Below are 20,586 nucleotides of genomic sequence, written 5' to 3'. Positions count from 1 at the left end.
ACCACAACACTCCTCGAACACCTGACAAGTCATGCAGTTTCCGAAATGCTTGTGCTGAGAATTCGGGCTATCACAATCTGCCCTGGGTCAAACTCAGATCACACGCCTTCCCCATTCTACACACGGACAGCACACTCACTGATACTACATGCCCCGTGCGTGTGCCTGACTAGCAGTCATTCCTTGTCAAGTGACTCTGCTATCGCCTGGACGAGTTTATATCGAGGTCTACTTTCATTATCTCTCAATGCACAAAAAATTGCTGGGCATTGTGCAATAATATCACTATACTCCATCAATATATGTTTCACATTTTTACTCCTTTTAAATCCCATACTTTTTATGTCTCTCCAGTGTGTGTGTTTGTCCCCCCCCACCCCCCTGGAAACAGTTTTTTTTTTTTTTTTTTTTCTTTTTTCTTTTGACAGCAATAAGAATTTTCCATTAAGTGGGGAGTGCCTAGCAATAATATGCACAGTACTCTCACTTCCATTGATAGCTTTAGCAGTTCTTTCCACAGCTTTCTGAAGAAGGATGAAGAGATCTGTCCTCTTTTCCTCTTTACAAAACTATAGAACTTTATATATAAACTTCCTGCTCCGAGACTGAAGCATCTGTATTCTAAATGTAATGCAAGGACATCAGATATGCAATTTCCTCAAATGTTTACAAGCTCTCTAATACGGAATACCAAAACTGCATCCAACAAGCAACCGAGGTTAGTGCTAGTGGCACAATGATACACGTATGCAGACTGTACTGCGCAGTCTGATTCAAGCTACTCCACCACACACAACTGTTAGTTTGCTCGAATCCCGCTGGCACAGACTCGTGCAACATGCTATAAACAAAGAAAACTGGTAACAAGTGAAAGAGGGGAAAGTGATATTTCATAGTCAAGCACAAAGCATAATATTTTGCAAGCACAATATTTTCCAGAGAAGAAGAATACAATGCAAAACTTTATCCCTCCAAAAGTCAAATTCTCAAAGGTAAAAATAATTGCCATAAATAAATCCACGTACATGTCAGGAGGCCGAGAAGACAAATATAGAAAGTTCGTAGGACTGTCTTTGAATTTTATAATAGAGGAAAACTTCCAACCGCTCATAATGTTTCTGTAACTCTGATGGAAGAAGTTGCCTGCGAAGTTTCCACCGCCTTCAGTTAGGAATACTGAAAAGTCTGGATTTCAACATAGGAAAACTAAAGACTGTCATTAATTTTTAATGGAGTGTGGCAACATAGATGCAGCAAGAACAACACTCTTAAGGTGAAAGCATAAAATCACAATTCCACGATCTCAGACCTATATATTAAATGCATGAACTCTGGGTTAATAAAATGATATACCTACTTAATAAAATGATATACCTACCAAGATAACGAAATACCTGTGGGAAATGGTAGCTGACTTCCAATATGAAATATGTTTAGCAAGGACAGGTTTTGTCCCCACCAGATCATCAAAGGAATGAAGTTACAAAAAAAACTTCAATATCAAACTGAAAAATCTTTTGACAAAGCGCTCTACGAATATAACTCAAAACCTGTGCATTATTTTAGAAACAAAATAGGAGATGAGCATATTTTAGAATCTGTTACTGGTGTAATGAATATAAAAGACAGTGAAAAACAACAGACAGACTAACCTCTCAGCAATGGAGAATGTCAATACAATTTGGCAAATGATGAAGACACGCTGACAGTCAGTCATACTAGATTAAACTGATGAGGTATGTTGTGCCTGATTGACAATTTGTTTGCAGACATATCTTCTAGCATGAAGTGATTTTTTTTTTCTTTCAGTTTTAATAACAAGACCGGGTGAAAATTAAACAGAGAGCCAATTAAACGCAGGCATAAAATAACATACAGCAACATCAGCTTAAGTCTTACTCAAGATGGTAATAGTTTAGCAATAAACCATTCATGAGAAAATGATTACCTTATAATATTATCCTTGTATTTTTATCACTCTTGAAAAAGAAACATTCACCATTTTACATACCTTCAAATCAGTCGACCAAACACCAGAGTATTTTGCTTTAAACTTCATATGTTTATGATTGGAGTACAAACTGATCAATCATCCCCCCTGTACTTCTATCATGTAGAATATGTAGCACTCTGGCACGACAATACAGCATGCTATTCGAGTAGCCATTGGCCGTGCCTTAAAATGCTTACAGTTTGACAATGACTTTAGCTATGACTGCATCCATCGCTACATGTTTACAGTTATCCAGTGCACTTCTGTGTATGGGATCCATAAAACTTAAGAGAAAAAGGCAAAAAGATTTATGAAAATTTGATGAAAGGAACATGAACAGTCGTTCTTCACGTGACAAAGGATGGTTCTTAGTGTCATCAGTAGTTTCATTTTTTTGGGGGTGAAACTGATGACTGGGTTTTCCTTTCAACTGAGGAGTGTGGTGAAATGTTAGACAATGCTTCACCTTTTCAGACAAACAAGACACATCTGCACTTAGACTGTGTTTAGGAATTTTTTAAAGTCTCCAAAGTTCCCATCTGAGAATCCTTACTCACAATTTCGCTCCTGAATAAAGTAACCCAAGGGTCCCACTGCAGCAAAATCCTATCTAAACACCTTCTTAGTGATAACCATCAAGTAGGCACATGCTTCAGAATTTTCCTGATCTCTCGCTATAGTAAGTACGGCACATAGCGAGAACTTCGTTATACGAACAGCTTTTTTCTGTCCCTTCGAAGTCCCTATATTAAACTGTGTATTACCGTTCGGTAACAGCGAGAACCCTATCACTGATGCGTCCGTTATTACGAGCGATTAAGCATGCATAACTTTTTTCCATTATTAACATATGCACTCCAGCGATTATATTGAATGTGATCGATCATCTTCGGTATAGATTTTTTGCTATGAGCACTCTCGTCAACATTTGAACTTGAAGGCAATATCGGAGTCTATTAGTAATACTCGTCGACTGGTGTTCTATAAGCACTATTCGAAATGATAGAGAACATGTTTTCGTAATAAAGGCTGTAATATTTAATACTAAGGGTGTGGGGTAATAAGCTTGCTTTTGACAAAAGACCATATAAGTTCTGGGAAAAGGAGATTGGCATTCGGTTTCCCCATTAAATTTGAGGTTAAGAAATTTTACTGTTTAAAAAAAACGATGAATTAATTTGATAGAATAAAATATATTCTTGAAATAATTTCAATAAAATAGTGAGAACTGCTGCGATTAAACAGACAAGAATATAAAATTATGACATTGCAACTGAAAGAAACTAGGCACGAGTTTGAATTCTTCTTGACCGGACATTTACCAATTATACACGAAATTTATCCCTCACTGGTTCACTTGACTGTACCTTCAACACTGAGCGTAATTACGACGTATTCCTTTGATATGGTGCATACTGTAGATCTATCGAGCCTAATTTGGTAATTTATCCTTTTTGTTTCACTGACAACTCAGTATCCATGCGACTGCTTCTTCTCCATCGAGAGGACTTCTTTGTAAGTCTGTCCTGTATGCCTTCATGATAAGTGTATCCCTCTAACTGAACTGACCGACTGAGGTCTCACCTTCCACTTTACTTCTCTCTTCACCTTCCGTTTGATTAATGACTGACGCTACAAGATACAGCCACCTTATGTAGGCGTCAGTTGACACACCTACGCAATCTCCAGGAATAACTATGATCTACTCCCACCTCGCGACAAATGTTACACCCTATGGTGAAACCGCCGGCAGCACCCTGAGTATCTTCAAGAAAGTGAGCTCACCGCTAAATGCTCACGATGACGTAGCAATGACTCTGCAGTTACTCCAGCAGTATTTCGCAATATTACAATGTCAGAAGTTATAGCACACACTACATCTACATCTGATATACACAAGCGACAAGCATTGCAGAATTGAATTGAAAAATAATAATACAATAATAGTAATCACACAGATAAAATAACAATACTGGCATCATAACAATAATGATGATAATAATAATAATAATAATATCACAGATGAAATAATAATAATAATTATAATAATACAAATACAGATATCACCTTGTAATGGGATTTGAACCGTCACAAGGCGTAAATAATGAGGTCGATAGCTGTAGTTAACTCGTTAGAAATAAAGGCTGAAGTCAACGATCGCTTAATTTTAAAACTATGAACTAAGATTAAAAAAGAATGTGATACACCTCAAGATATAGCGCAGAGTGGATGACTGATTTCAGAGGTTAATTTATTCAGTAAAACCTCGTTAGGAGTTTCTACAGGGGACAAGGAAAGACAATGTGTTAAGCAAAAAAACATACTATTGAATACTCGAATGAGAACTATCCAACACGAATATATAAACACTTGATATGTCTTTCTCTGACAGGCACGCATTTTACGTCATGTATGTATGAGTACAGTGAAATATATAGGCTACCTACTGTTTCTAAAAATATGATAAGAGTATTAAAAAGCGTGAGAAAGACGAGAGAACAAACATGAAAACCTTTTCCACCGAGGCTTATTAAATAAAAACAGTGTATTAAAACCAAACCAGACCAAACCCATGGCGCAACAGCCTTGAAGAGCCATGGCCTACCAAGCAACCGCTGGTCAGCCCGAAAGCCTGCAGATTACGAAGTGTCGTGTGGTCAGCACGACAAATCCACTCTGCCGTTATTCTTGGCTCTCAAGACCAGGGCCAACATTTCACTGTCAGACAGCTCCTCAATTCTAATCACATAGGCTGAGTGGATCTCGAACCAGTCCTCAGATCCAGGTAAAAACCTCTGACCTGGCCGGGAATCAAACACAGAGCCTTTGGGTAAGAGGCAAGCATGCTACCCCTACGCTGTGGGGCCGGCTTAGTGTATTAAACGGTGTGTAATATACCCGACAACAAATATAAAAATATTTGCAGTGGGGCCCCGTAAAAATGTCAGTGCATTATTGCAGATCACACTCTTCGACCAGGAATTGTTTGGAGGTTAAACTCGGCCATGTGCGAGAGAAATGACTTTGACCATCATCTTGAACGCGACAACACTTCGATAGACTAGAGTTGAAACTTGAACGTTGCAAGTTTCAACATACGCACCACCGTTAAAAGATGCGGATGTCTGTCCACTTCCTTGATTTGTCTCCATTAATAAACGATTTCACGACTTTCAGTATCTACAACGGGTCTACCACAAGACAAATATGCACCACGCTAGTCAACTTCACACAATTATGTTCCTAATCTCTACGTAGTTTATCACGCAACAAATATTTGCTACCCTTCACTGCATCACTCAACACAGAATACATTTCTAACTTCTGAATGAAATGCACAATACACGCACAAACCGGCTTACTGGGTTATTCGGCAATATCATTGAAAACCAGAGAGCAAAACTGAACTTTCCTGACGATAATGGCTTGCTTCCCGAAGCTATAATTTACTCTCAACTTCCAGAATTCGAGGCCATTTCCCGTTTTTGCGTAACTTTCCCCGACCTGCCTCATGTTGCAAGGGATCTAATCTGTGTTGGAAAACACATTCCTTTCAAAAGGGCTGATGAACAATTTCAGAGCTGGGAAAAATATGATTGTACTGAGCAGTAATAATGAAATTTTGTGACGCGATAAATGAGGTATTTTTAAATAGATTTAATACGACGTGAATAGGGACCTCGAATTTACGACTTGCTAAGCGAGAAATCTGATTAATGAGGAACACGCACAACGCGTCTGGTCAAATTTCTGAAAGTCTATTCCCGAGTAACTTATAGCGAAAAGGTTACCATTACTGGTACTTGAAATATGTTTTCATGATACATACAAGGTTAAGTTAGGTTAGGTGCGATTGTTTGAATAAGGAAACTTAAGTTTGCCACAGAAGCCACTGGAGTGATACTACTCCAATTTTTCAGAATTAAATTGAACATCCGCATTCACGTTGTCTCGGAATTAGAAGAATAACTTATGAGTAAGCCGTAGTATGGAAATCTGCGAAAACCCAAGTTTTGAACAAACAAGTTGCCATTACATACCTATTGTAATGTGTGTGAGTGTGGGGGGGAGGGGGGTGTGGTTTCCCCCTATTACGAAAAATCAGATATAACGACAAACGCTATAGCGAGTATATTTTTCGCCGTTATGAATTCTTGCTATAACATAATTCTACTGTACTTTCATCTACATTTAAAGGCAAGCACGCTGTACCCTTCTCTGCAACAAGATTAACTAGATGACAAGAGCAGCCTACGATGATCTATATATATATTCTCTAGTATATTAAGTAAGGGACTAGAGGATATATATATAGATATCGACCAATATAACAATCCCGTCTATAACTTAAATGAAATCAACGAAAAGAAAAATATTTTATTGGAAACCTTTGTCCCGCTCATCTGCGAACAGTTCATTAATAAAAAAGAGTTTCACTACCGACATTCTAGAACAAGACCCGCCCTTCCATCAACACCCTCCTTCCGCGAATCACAACGTCCCTCCCTCCCTGCCCCTCCCCCTCCATTACCCCTCCCAACCACATCGACACAGATACACAGTAAGCCACACACAGGCTTAGTTGTCAATGTGACTTGAGACCGACAAGGTCATCTCCATTCGAGACGACAACTTTTAGTTACAAGTAAGTCATATGAGTTTTCTTTTCGTACATCATTTTTAACTTGTTCTTCATCCACTCATATATTCCTTTTTTCTCATTACAGATGTTACACGTTTTATTCGTAGTATTGACGGTCTCACTACACTCCTCAGCATAGTGTTTTATTTAACAGTCAGCAAGATCTATTAGACGAGAGGACTTTGCACCTCAATGTGTTTCTAACTCACTAATCATGATCACTGTCACTTCACATCATTACGTTTTTTAATTTGTTTGTATATTATGTAATCATTGTTTCACTACAGAAGATGGCCTTGAGATTACGCTGAAACATGTATAGACTTTGCTTCATCTAACAGATGACTTGAATTGTATTGATAGGAGGATTTTATAAATATTTTCTTTTGTAAAGTACACATAGAATGGGCCGCTGTGTTTATATCATCATATTCCAAGTCCCAGCCGGATCGAAAAGAGAGCTGCATGTTGTTTCTGTAAACTATCATGATGCAGGAAATGCTACAAACTGCTCTCGTGCTGTTTCAGAAGCTTTGCGCAGTTATAGTGTACCATATGATGCAGTTAAAGTGCCTGTTAGTGACAGTGCCCTGTACATAACCTGGTGTTATGGAACATTAAGTGTGCCATAGGGGATCATTTAATACATGTACATAAGATCAGCTTGGTTGGCAATAGTTGAGTCGCAGTGATGACAGATTTAAAACACATGGTTGCGATGGTAAAGTCTGCATTTTTGAACACAAGAAAGCGAAAATATAATTATTTACAATACTTAACATCAAAGTATGGTGCTTCAAAGGAAGCTAAATTTTCCAGCACCTGTCATAACCCAATGGAATAGCTGGTTCCAGGCTGCCTTTTATTTAAGTGCTTACTTTACTGATGTTACATTTTTCAAGATGTCTGACATGAAAGACATCAACAACTGTGGTATTAAGTACAGTGAAACCTCGATTATCCATTCCCCGAAACTACATTTTCCCGTAATATTCATTCAAATTACGTGGTCCCACAAGCATCCCATTTAATACCTGTATTAAAAATCCTGCGTTATCCGTTCCTCAAAGAAACGATTTCCCGCATCAACCGTCCATCAACGCTAAATCCTCGATCAAGCGTTTTTCAAGATTTCGAGAATGGACGGCAGGAATCGAATTTGCGAGTCTAGGGTATTTTAATTTCGTCGGATATCTTGCGCGATCATACTTAAAGAACATTCTGTAGCAGACTAACAACGAAGGCAAGCCACATTTCTCGCCTGTTTATTGGTCAAAAAAATCATTAATGGAAAGTACCGAGGCCTAAAACATGGGCGAACTCGAAGTTAAATTTCGCGCCGTAAGTTCATAATACAGCACGAAAACATTTACTGATAAACAAGTTACATTGTTCTTTTTTAGGTTATTAAAACAAAGTCTTCTAATTTACATGAGACTGTCGTCAGATAACAATTACTGTAAATAACTGTACCTGTTCCAATTAGATTTATTCAAGGTAAAAAACAGAGGTAGCTACCGCAGACTTGTTAAGTCGTCAATTAAGTGACTGGATTATAATGTTTTCCCGATCGGCATAATTACTCCGATACACTCTCCCTGCAGCAATAGTGAAACTGGAGTCTCAGAAGTGGTTTTAAATTTCTTAGATATCAATATAATTCTGATAACTTATTTTGTAGAATATTTTTCGATGAGCTTGGCTGATGGAAGTTGCTGGCCTGAAAGACGTTTTTACGGAAAAGTGATGAAGTTTCTCGTTAAAACTGAATTTACAATATATAAAGTTTTTTAACTAATGTATTTAATGCAGGCGTTTTTGTACAAATAAAATGATATATATTTAATTACTGTGAAGTACAGTCAAACTGTTGACTGTTTTAATTCGTTCCCGGATTTTCCACTTTCCCGTATCGTACGTTTTTCTCGAGGTCCCTCCAAAAACGGAGAATCGAGGTTTCACTGTATCTGACTTATCTGAGTGACTGAGAAGTGAATAGGCTTCACTCCCACATGGTTTTTGTCACAGATCATGCAGCTGGATTGGATGACCTCCTTACTGAACTTTAAGGGTCTTTGTATCCTACCTCTCATTTCTTTACCCCAAACTGTATAACCATGACGCCAGTTTTACCTTCATTTGTGAGGGGAATTTTTCTGCGGCAACTAATGATGCTTTGATTAAGCTCACTCCTCTACAGTAGGCTGCATGTAGAGACACATTTGTCAAAGCTGCACATTCTTAACAGTGCAAGCTAGCCACATTGAAAGCTAAAGACCCCAACCATAAGCATTTTGTGTCAATTCCTCAAGCTTTGGATCCAAAAAATATAATTTTGAATAAAAGTGATAAATTAGATGAGCTTGAGAAATTGTTTGGAGTAACTGATCTCTCACGAAACAATATCTGCTCTGAAACATGCAATTCAAACCCAGATGAAAGAAAGTGAAAAACGTGATGTCATGCTTGCATTAACTGCAGTTCAGACAGAGTTCAGCATATTTGCTAAATACCGTCTTGTGTTGTTGTGGACCCCAACGAACAATGTAGATAACGAGCACGTGTTGTCTCATTACAACACAGTGGTTGCAGACAGATGGTGCAATTTGAAAAAAAGCAATGCCGAAGTACCGACAATGCTTTCGTTTGAACAATGAATTTGTATTGTGTGTGAACCAAGGACAATACTTGCACTTCATAAACTTGGAATCGTTAAAATTAATAATACCTTGCAATTACTTTAACTTTGTAAATAGATGCTAATTTTGGAAAAAAATAGATGCTAATTTTGGAAAAAAATAGATGCTAATTTTGAAACAAAGAGATGCTAATTTTTCAGGTCCCTGACCAAGTGCAACCCTACCAGACTTCCTTTCTGGATAGTTGCTTCCTTCTCACAGCCCTTTATATTTATCACTACAGATTATAGATAATAATAATAATAATAATAATAATAATAATAATAATAATAATAATAATAATAATAATAATAATAATAATAATAATTTCTCCTAATATCAATTACATTTAGGTACACAGTAGACTACAGTCAATTTTACAACTTATTTATAGGCAAGATTAAATTCATTAGGTAACACACTGTCACCAACCTGCCACTGGCAATGGAGGAAGGGGAGGTGGAGAATTTGGCCGCACATTTCCACTACCCTTACGACCACTAGATGAAGATAAAGGCCTAGACTTAGCATTATTCTCCACATTATCCACAGGTGATATTCCTTCCGATCCATTATCGCACAAGGTCCTTGAACTGCTGCAGCTTGAAGGAGTTGTAGGTTCGTTGTTCTCGACAAGAGAATCTGTACTGTAGAAACAAGATTAAAATATTAAACAAAGCCTTAGCTCTAATAATAATAATAATAATAATAATAATAACAATAATCCTCTTAGAGCCAAACCGTTTCCCAAAACTTTGGCTAAAACTGCCAAGACATTGCAGTGTTTACAAAAATGTTCATAAAAACTTATCTTGAAAGATAAATGATTATTCATGGTGTATTTTATAAACAATACTTCACGTTTCAACAGCAAATTATCATAAGGGAAAAAAAATGTTACCAAATAATTTTTACATTTGCAACTACTATTTTTGAAGTTTAAGTCTCATTTCAGAAATACATGTGGCTCATTACATGAATCAAAGAACATATGAAATCTACACTCAATTCTGAAGAAAACAACATGAATATAAATCAGTTAAACTTAATTACAACCACCCAAAATGTTATTTTTTAAAATCTGCATTCACTCCTTCCCGTCCTGAATATCATGTTCTGCTGACTATCATACCAGGTATTAAACATTACGTTATTGCACATACTTAATGTAGAACATTCTAATTATTAATAAAACCTGCAACAATGGATATATTTCAACAATGTATACCCTTAATTTCCCTTCTATATGTGAAAGGAAATAATACAGTAAAACCTTGTTAATTTTGAATCGTTGGGACGCAAAAATCGGACTTCGAATTACGTGAATTTGAATTAGCCGCCAACTCTTAATTCAGAAATGCTAACCCTTGCCACGTCAAAAAATATTTTAAGACTCATACTGCATGCAATTAATCTCAATTCACAGTTTAAACCTTTGAAATGCCATGGAACAAAAAACCTTTTCCAAAATGTATCCAACAAGGTGCATTTACAGTATTCAAATTCACAATACAGTATTGACTTGGATAACTCACTGACAAACAAAACCTCACACAACGAAAGGAAAAAAAAAAAGCATGCAAGTCCTTTAATCTTTGGATTACTGCAATGAATGCATTTTAGATGTCCTCCACTTGCCGTAAAGTGCCCGACGCCCTTATAACATTGTGGCTTGTCGAACTTTCCTATGATGAGGGGAGACAGTCTCTCACTTCCGTCTGCATTAGAACACAGTACAGTGACTATCCTTGTATGATTTCCCGTCATGGTACTTCTCTCGTAATTCAGAAATGCGAACCCTAGCCACGTCACAAAGTATTCTACGACGCACTGATGCAGGCAATCACCTTGATTCACAGTTTAAACCTTTCAACTGCCTTGGAAAAAACTAGTCCCGACATGCATCCAACAAGGTGCATTTACATTATTCAAATAATGCACTTGGAGAAATCACGATCAAACATAACCTTACGCACACAAAGAAAGAACGCACAATTCAAAGACGAAGACAAATTATGCTGGCTACCTTGTGCGAGTCCTTTATTCATTGGATTACTGTACTGAATGCATTTTAGATGTCCTGTACTTGCACGGAAAGTGCCCGACGCCCTTAAAACGTTGTGGCTTATCAAACTTCCCTATGACAAGGGGAAGTATCATCTCGCTTCCATATGCAATGACCCCCCTTGTACGATTTCCCGGCTGTCACTTCCCTCCTATAAAACCGTAAGACCGTTTGGGCACGGCATAAAAAAACAATGCAGTTTCATCGGCACTTACAATATTATTCGGCGCATACGAATTTATTATATGAGCCACGCTTTTTCGCCAACTGTCGGCATCGCCGGTGTTCGCAGATTCTGCTTCTTGGCACACTGCCTGCCATGTGATATTGTGGTGTTCCTTAAAACACTGAATACAAAATTATTACGATTTTACTCTAACTTAGCAAATATGAAGTACATTGTAGACAAACCGAAGTGAGTGAAAGTACTAAAATCTACCCCAGCACGTTCCGAAAGACGCGTTCTATCATGACATGGATACATTTCAAATTTTAATTACTCTTAAAAAAAACTATTTATTTAAAACGTAAAGGTAGCTTTGAATTAAAAGTCAATTTCGGTAATGGGACCGACATTGTTCTTTGAATTATGAATTAAATAATTTAAATAACATGCAAAACCGTACCTTATGTTTCCGGGAACAAAAGCTTCTTCAAAATAGGCAGGATTTTGAATTAACCGATTTCGAATTATTGAGGTTCTACTGTAGTCACTGCCATCAGACCATCTCATCTACATTTTACAGTCTCGTGTTCTTCCACATTCAAATTACCATATTTACGCGAATAATCCCCACTTATTCTTTTAACAGATTTGAGGCACGAAATTGGGGTGCGGGTTTCATTTGCGTGAAGGTTGCCAACACACTCCTGGCTCACAAAGTTTTCAATGCTGAGTGCACAGTTATGCCTTGTGCAACTGTAGATGAAAGAAAACCGTCCCCATGTCATATTTCAACGGAAAACAATTCAGACTTTTAATTCTAAACTGACTTTACATTTTTTAAATAGTACCGTATTTTACAGAGTAATTTAAATTCAAAATTTCTCCGTGTCACGATAGACCGTGTCTTCCTGAACGTGCAGGGGTAGATTTCTGCAATTGCACTCACTTCAGTGTGTCAACAGTGTGTTTCATAGTTGAAAATAAAGTGAAATCGTAATTCTTTTGTATTCAGCATTTTAAGGAACGTCACAATATCCCATAGTAGGCAGTACACAGAAAAGCAGAATCCGCGAAAATTGGCGAGAGTTGGCATTTCTGAATTACAAGATGGCTGTTAATTCGAAGTCACGTAACTGGAAGTCTGATTTCTATATTACAAAAACTTCAAATTAACGAGGTTTTACTGTATCGCAAAACTAACATCAGATTTCGCTGGTGTGTCTATTTCAAGTGTTTACATTGCACGAAAAGAATTATCCACCACCGGTCGTGTTACTGTCCAGTAAAAAGAGACCACATGTGAGAAGTGTTTTAGACGTGGAGTGTGACGAACTTGTAATTTAGGACAGGATTCTAGAGTAAATCGCAGCGGGGAAGGCGGTTTGAAGAGGGTTGCGCAGTAAGATATGCGCACTTTGTAGTATGACGCGTTTTCCGCAGAGTCAATAGAATCATTTTAGTACGAAGTGCCTGTTTGTGCGGGTCACGATTGAATGTATCGAGTTTAATTTTTGTAAATATCATAATCAACGAATTTAGGGAATTATTTGCGTGTGTACAATGGATCCAGGAAGAGGAAAAAGACAAGTATTGTTATGACAGGCGAGGGAAACAATATTTAGAGTGCATTTGTATTTTGTAAGCATGCAGCAGCAGGCGTTCAGAGGCGGGGAAGGTGAGGAATGCCATGTTGCCACAGCTGAAAAGAAGACAACAATCACGTGTGGTATCAGCCTGCGAACAGTACAGAGGATAAAACAAGCTACGAAAATAAAAACAAATGTAGTTTTCAGGTCGCCAGGGAAAAACCCTAAGAGGAAGAAGCCAGTAACGGACCTCGATGATTTCAATAAAAATCGTACAACAATATTTGATATGTATTAAAACGGTGAATATCCTACAGCATTGAAAGTGGCACATCCATTTACCTTCCTTAGTATCTCGAAAATTTTCCTCAACACTTTCTCAGGGCTCGGTGTTAATAATTTATTTAGACTTTCAGGAAAATTTAAGGCCACGAAAAATATAGGTCATCGCTTTGGAATTCAAGATGTAACTGGATGAAAGAAGTTTACACTTTCGAGCTGTTACACTCTCTGCGCTTCGCCTTTCATCTCTCTCAACTTCCATTTACCTTCTTTAATATATCAAAAATTTCCCTAAACACTTTCTCGGGGTTTGATGTTAAAAGTTAATTTGGACAACAATATGTGCAACAATACAGCCTGCACTGTAAGTTTCCTTACACTGCTGATGAGAAAAACAAAGAGAAAAATTATCTCTGGCACCAGATCATTTTGCCCACATTTTGCTCTGGTGATGGACACAGTAATAATTTAATTCATTAACATCTTTGTTATTAGACGTTGTACGGTAAATTGTATCAGACAAAAATGATTGGCAATTGCATTTCTTACATTTACTGTATTGTTATTTACACATTTTAGGAAAGGGAGGGGAAGTGGGAGATGAGAGGCAATGCGCAACATACCACACACCCTAAACAGAGTCCAAAGGTCACTACGACAGTAGAACCTCGATAATTCGAAATCAGTTAATTCAAAATCTCACCTGATTCGAAGCAGCTCTCGTTTGCATAAATATGAGGTACGGTTTTGCATGTCATTTAAATTGTTTCATTCAAAATGCGAATAATTAGTCATTCAAAGAACAATGTTGGTCCCGTTACCCAAATTCAGACTTTAAATTCAAAACTGCCTTTATATTTTGAAGAAAAAAAAAGTATTTTACAGAGTAATTTAAATTCAAAATTTCTCAGCGTCATGAAAGAACGTGTCTTCCGGAACGTGAAGGGGTAACTTTCTGCGAACACTGGTGATGCCGACAGATGGTGAAAAAGCATGGCTTATATAACACTAGCCAACATGATTTTGCGGTAAAATTAAAAATATGTAATTCTTATGGAAAAGGCTGCCCTGATTCCGAAAATGATGCTATTTTTTTCCTATCACGTCTAGTTTTGAAGAAATTAGGTGTTTTAGTATCTGCATGAATTCGTAAGATGTAATGTTGAGAGATGTTCTCGCGCAACTTTTTTTAGAATACAATTATGTGATTTGATTTGTTATTGTTTGCATTTTATTATAGGTTTATTGCTGTCTAAATTTTCATTTTGTAGTTTGGGATTTCCTGGTAAATTCATAACAAACTCCACCCAGATACGCAATAGACCACGAGGTATGTAGGATTGAAGATAAGACTGTTGAGAGTGTGTCTTTCATCTTAGACCACTTGAATAATCAGACGTTTTAAAAGCCCCATCCCTTATGCAAGGTTTATGATGGACTGATAAAGCAGTTTCCTTTCAAAGATAACAGTCCGAAAGTATTATACTCAAGAAGATTAACTTTTATTTTGTACGGATGTTTCAAATCAACGTCGATTGGGAGAGAAAGAGTATGATCCTAGAAACTGGCATGTTTTTATTGACCCTTCCAAGATAAGTTTAAAGGCTGTTTTGCTTCATAATACAAATGTTCTGGCATCTGTCCACTTGCACACACTACAAAAATGTCTGAAACATACGAGACCTTAAAGTTGGTGCTTGAAAAAATTAAATATCATGAGCATGGGTGGCAAATTTGCAGTGATTTGAAGATCATTGGATTGTTGCTGGGACAATAGAAAGGCTATACAAAATTCCCCTGTTTCCTATGCGAATGGGATAGCAGGGCACGGGATAAACATTGGGATACAGTGAATTGGACAGAAAGGAAACGACTACAACCAGAATCCAAAAATGTCTTGAATGTAAGTCTTATTGACCGTGAAAAAATTCTACTTCCACCCTTGCACATCAAATTTGGATTGAGATAAAAGTAGCCTATGCTTCCAATATTTATCCACTAAATTTCCCTCATTATTAGATGCAAAAATCAAAGAAGGCTTTTTTGATGGACCACAGATTCGTAAACAGATGAAGGATAAAATTTTCACAGACACGATGACCAAAATTGAGAAAGAGGCATGGAACGCATTCAAAAATGTAGTGACTAAATTCCTTGGCAACATTAAGGACCCTCAATACAAAGAAATTGTAAGGAAAATGTTGGTAAAGTTTAAGGAACTCTGTTGTAATAGGAGCCTTAAGCTTCATTTCTTAGCTTTGCATCTGGATTATTTCCCTCTAAATTTAAGAGCTGTCAGTGAAGAACAAGGTGAAATGTTTCATCAGGACCTCAAAGATTCAGAACGACGCTATCAGGGATGTTGGGATGTGAATATGATGGCCGATTACTGTTGGTCGATTGTACGAGACGACACTTCTAGAGATCATTCAAGAACTTCAAAAACCCGGAAATTCCACGGAAAACGGGAAAAGACGGAGGTGTGAATCTAACCTGCACATAATGTAAGTAACAAAACTATGCATGTTTACATACATACATTATCATTATAGACTTATGCCTTTCAGCGTTCAGTCTGCAAGCCTCTGTGAATTTACTAAACGTCGCCACAATCCTCAATTTGCAACTAGTGTTGTGGCCTCATTTAGTTCTATACCTCTTATCTTTAAATCGTTAGATACTGAGTCTAACCACCTTCGTCTTGGTCTCCCTCTACTTCTCTTACCCTCCATAACAGAGTCCATTATTCTCCTAGGTAACCTATCCTCCTCCATTCGTCTCACATGACCCCACCACCGAAGCCGGTTTATGCGTACGGCTTCATCCATCGAGTTCATTCCTAAATTAGCCTTTATCTCCTCATTACGAGTACCCTCCTCCCATTGTTCCCACCTGATTGTACCAGCAATCATTCTTGCTACTTTCATGTCTGTTACTTCTAACTTATAAGATATCCTGAGTCCACCCTGCTTTCGCTCCCGTACAGCAAAGTTGGTCTGAAAACAGACCGATGTAAAGATAGTTTCGTCTGGGAGCTGACTTCCTTCTTACAGAATACTGCTGATCGCAACTGCGAGCGCACAGCGTTAGCTTTACGACACCTTGATTCAATCTCACTTACTATATTACCATCCTGGGAGAACATACAACCTAAATACTTGAAATTATCAACCTGTTCTAGCTTTGTATCACCAATCTGACATTCGATTCTGTTGAATTTCTTACCTACTGACATCAATTTAGTCTTCGAGAGGCTAATTTTCATACCATACTCATTGCACCTATTTTCAAGTTCCAAGATATTAGACTGCAGGCTTTCGGCACAGTCTGCCATTAAGACCAAGTCGTCAGCATAGGCCAAACTGCTTACTACATTTCCACCTAAGTGAATCCCTCCCTGCCATTTTATACCTTTCAGCAGATGATCCATGTAAACTACGAACAGCAAAGGTGAAAGATTACAGCCTTGTCTAACCCCTGTAAGTAAACTGAACCAAGAAATCATTCTACCATCAATTCTCACTGAAGCCCAATTGTCAACATAAATGCCTTTGATTGATTTTAATAATCTAACCTTTAATTCCATAGTTCCCCAGTATAGTGAACATCTTTTCCCTCGGCACCCTGTCATATGCTTTCTCTAGATCTACGAAACAAACACAACTGCCTATTCTTCTCGTAGCATTTTTCAATTACCTGGCGCATACTGAAAATCTGATCCTGACAGCCTCTCTGTGGTCTGAAACCACACTGGTTTTCATCCAACTTCCTCTCAACGACTGATCGCACCCTCCCTTCCAAGATGCCAGTGAATACTTTGCCTGGTATACTAATCAATGAGATACCTCGATAGTTGTTGCAATCCTTCCTGTTCCCTTGCTTATAGATAGGTGCAATTACTGCTTTTGTCCAATCTGAAGGTACCTTACCAACACTCCACGCTAATTTTACTACTCCATGAAGCCATTTCATCCCTGCCTTCCCACTATACTTCACCATTTTAGGTCTAATTTCATCTATTCCTGCTGCCTTATGACAATGGAGTTTTTTTACCATCCTTTCCACTTCCTCAAGCATAATTTCACCAACATCATTTTCCTCCTCCCCATGAGCTTGGCTGTTTGCAACACCACCAAGATGATTTCCTTTTACATTGAGAAGATGTTCAAAAGATTCCCTCCATCTTTCCTGTGATTCCCTGGAATCTATTATGAGTTCACCTGAATTAAACAAAACACTTCATTTCATTTTTCCCTCCCTTCCTAAGATTCTTTATTACTGTCCAGAAAGGTTTCTCTGCTGCTTGACCTAGCCTTTCCAGATTATTACCAAAATCTTCCCACGACTTCTTTTTGGATTCAACAACTATTTGTTTCGCTCTGTTTCTTTCATCTACGCACAAATCCCTGTCTGCCTCGGCCCTTGTTTGGAGCCATTTCTGATAAGCCTTTTTACGTTTACAGGCTGCTCTCACTTCATCATTCCACCAAGATGTTCGCCTTTTCCCATCTTTACACACAGTTGTTCCTAGGCATTCCCTTGCTGTTTCTACTACAGCATCCCTGTATGCCATCCATTCACTTTCTATATCCCGAACCTGCTTACCGTCTACTGTTCGAAACTTCTCACTAATCATATCCATGTACTTCTGTCTAATTTCCTCGTCCTGCAGATTTTCTACCCTTATTCGTTTGCAGACAGATTTCACTTTCTCTACCCTAGGCCTACAGATCAGATAGTGGTCTGTATCATCAAAAAATCCGCGAAAAAATTGTACACCCTAACAGATTTCCTGAGTTCAAAGTCTGTTAAGATATAGTCTATTATGGATCTGGTACCCCTAGCCTCCCACGTGTAGCGGTGAATAGCCTTATGCTTGAAGAATGTATTCGTAACAGCTAAACCCATACTAGCACAGAAGTCCAGCAAACGCTTCCCATTCCCATTAGCTTCCATATCTTCCCCACATTTACCAATCACCCTTTCATACCCTTCACTTCTATTCCAAACTCTCGCATTGAAATCGCCCATTAGCACTATTCTATCCTTGCTGTTGACCCTGACCACGATGTCGCTCAATGCTTCATAAAACTTGTCAACTTCATCCTTATCTGCACCCTCACATGGTGAATACACTGACAATTCTTGTCCTAATTCCTCCAGCTGACAAATCTACCCACATCATTCGCTCATTTACGTGCCTAACCGAAACTATGTTGCGTGCAATGGTATTCCTGATAAAGAGCCCTACCCCAGACTCTGCCCTTCCCTTTCTAACACCCGTCAAGTACACTTTATAAACTCCCATCTCTTCCTCATTATCTCCCCTTACCCGAATATCACTTACTCCTAGCACATCCAGATGCATCCTCTTTGCTGACTCAGCCACTTCTACCTTCTTTCTTCCATAAGCCCCATTAATATTAATAGCTCCCCATCGAATTCCATTTCGTTCGCCAAGTTGTTTCCAAGGAGTCCCTCGCCTGTCAAATGGGAGTGGGACTCCATTACTCCCATAGGTCCGAGGCTTGCTTAAAATGTTCTGAGCTCGGTAAATTCATGAAGCAGGATGCTACCCTACTTGCACATAGTCCAAGTGAGGATCTCTCCTCTAACGGGTTATGGACCACCGGTGAATTGTATAGTCCTAGCCGCCTGAGCACAAGGAGAGCCACGACTCAGAATATGTCCGAGATGCCCACTCCCATTCCATAGCAACTGGTATCCCGACTCTCAGGACCACTTACTAGGCCACTCAGCCGTTGACCATGGTTCACGAACTGGGACGTGACTACAGCAACACACAAACAAGGTACGGTATATTAATTTAAAAGCAACTGTACAGTCGAAACTAAATAGGCGCTTTATGCTTCAGTTTCAAGAATTTCAATAAACATTAAAAATATAATACATACTATCTACTTGCTTACAAAGCAGCATTTATGTGTATTCAATGCATGAAAAATATGATTACGTTTTGCAAGCTGAAATTTATATTAATACATCAAATTTAATCAATACTAAGTATCAACAATTTTACGTAAGAACATATATTTTGTAAAATTGCCACCAAACCAGACGTGATTCGCCAAAACTAATTTTTCTCTCGTATTCTGCATTAAGAAATTCATAAAACCCACCTAGTTTCGTTTTTACCGCACAAAAAAGTTTTATTTTGCATGCTAGTGTAATCAATTCATACGCACCAAACAATACTGTCAATGCCAACGAAACTGCAGTGCTTTGTTTTATATTTTTTAATGCTGAGGCAAAACGGACTTATGATTTTAAAGGAGAGAATTGCCAGCCAGGAAATGTCCTCTGTTGCTATGCAGAGCACATGGAAGTGAGAGACTTCCTTCCCCAGTCATAGGAAAGTTTGAAAAGCCACAATGTTTCAAGGGCGTCGGGCACTTTGCATGCAAGTACAAGGCATCTAAAATTGCAAACAGTACAATAATCCAATGAATAAAGCATTTGCACAGGGGAGCCAGTATAATTTGTCCTCGTCTCTGAATCACGTTTTTTTTCCCTTTCGTTGCGCGAAGTTATGTTTGCCATTGTTTTATCCAAGTGCATTATTTGAATAATGTAAATGCACCTTGTTGGATACATTTCTGAAACAGTATTTTTCATGGCGTTTGTACAGTTTAAACTGAGAATCAAGGCGATTGCATGCATTAATGTGTCTTACAAGTGCCATGGCAGGAAATCGTACAAGTATAGTCACTGTACACTTGTTGTAATGTGTGGAAGCAAGAGACTTTCTCCCCTCGTCATAGGAAAGTTCAGTACGCTGCGATGTTTCAAGAGCATTGGGTACTTTCCGTGCAAGTATAAGCCATCTAAAATACATACAGTAGAGTAATCCAATGAATAAAGCACTTGCACAGGGAAGCCAGTATAGATTTCTCCTCATCTTTGAATCATGTTTTCTTTCTTTTGATTTCGTTGCGAGAGGTTATGTTTGCCAGTGAATTATCCAAGTGCATTATTTGAATACTGTAAATGCACCTTGTTGGATACATTTTGAAAATAGTTTTTTTCCATGGCATTTGAGAGGTTTAAACTGTGAAACAAGGTTAATTACATGCAGTAACTGGTCTTAGAATAAATTGTGACGCTGCAAGGGTTGGCATTTCTGAATTACGTGTTGGCGGTTAATTCGAAATCA

General features: G+C 38.1%; 1 protein-coding gene across 1 annotated transcript in view; it reads right to left on the bottom strand.

Annotated features, from left to right (window-relative positions):
- The window catches only part of Exn (Ephexin), a 256,905-nt gene that overhangs the window by 125,992 nt on the left and 110,327 nt on the right, over positions 1 to 20,586 (bottom strand). The window contains exon 7 of the mRNA XM_068226056.1: positions 9,746 to 9,960. Coding sequence (XP_068082157.1) covers positions 9,746 to 9,960 — 215 coding nt within the window. The remainder of the gene's footprint in view (positions 1 to 9,745; positions 9,961 to 20,586) is intronic.

The sequence above is a fragment of the Anabrus simplex genome, chromosome 2 (assembly GCF_040414725.1).
Source record: "Anabrus simplex isolate iqAnaSimp1 chromosome 2, ASM4041472v1, whole genome shotgun sequence".
NCBI classification, from domain to species: domain Eukaryota; kingdom Metazoa; phylum Arthropoda; class Insecta; order Orthoptera; family Tettigoniidae; genus Anabrus; species Anabrus simplex.
This window is presented reverse-complemented; position numbering and strand designations above follow the sequence as displayed.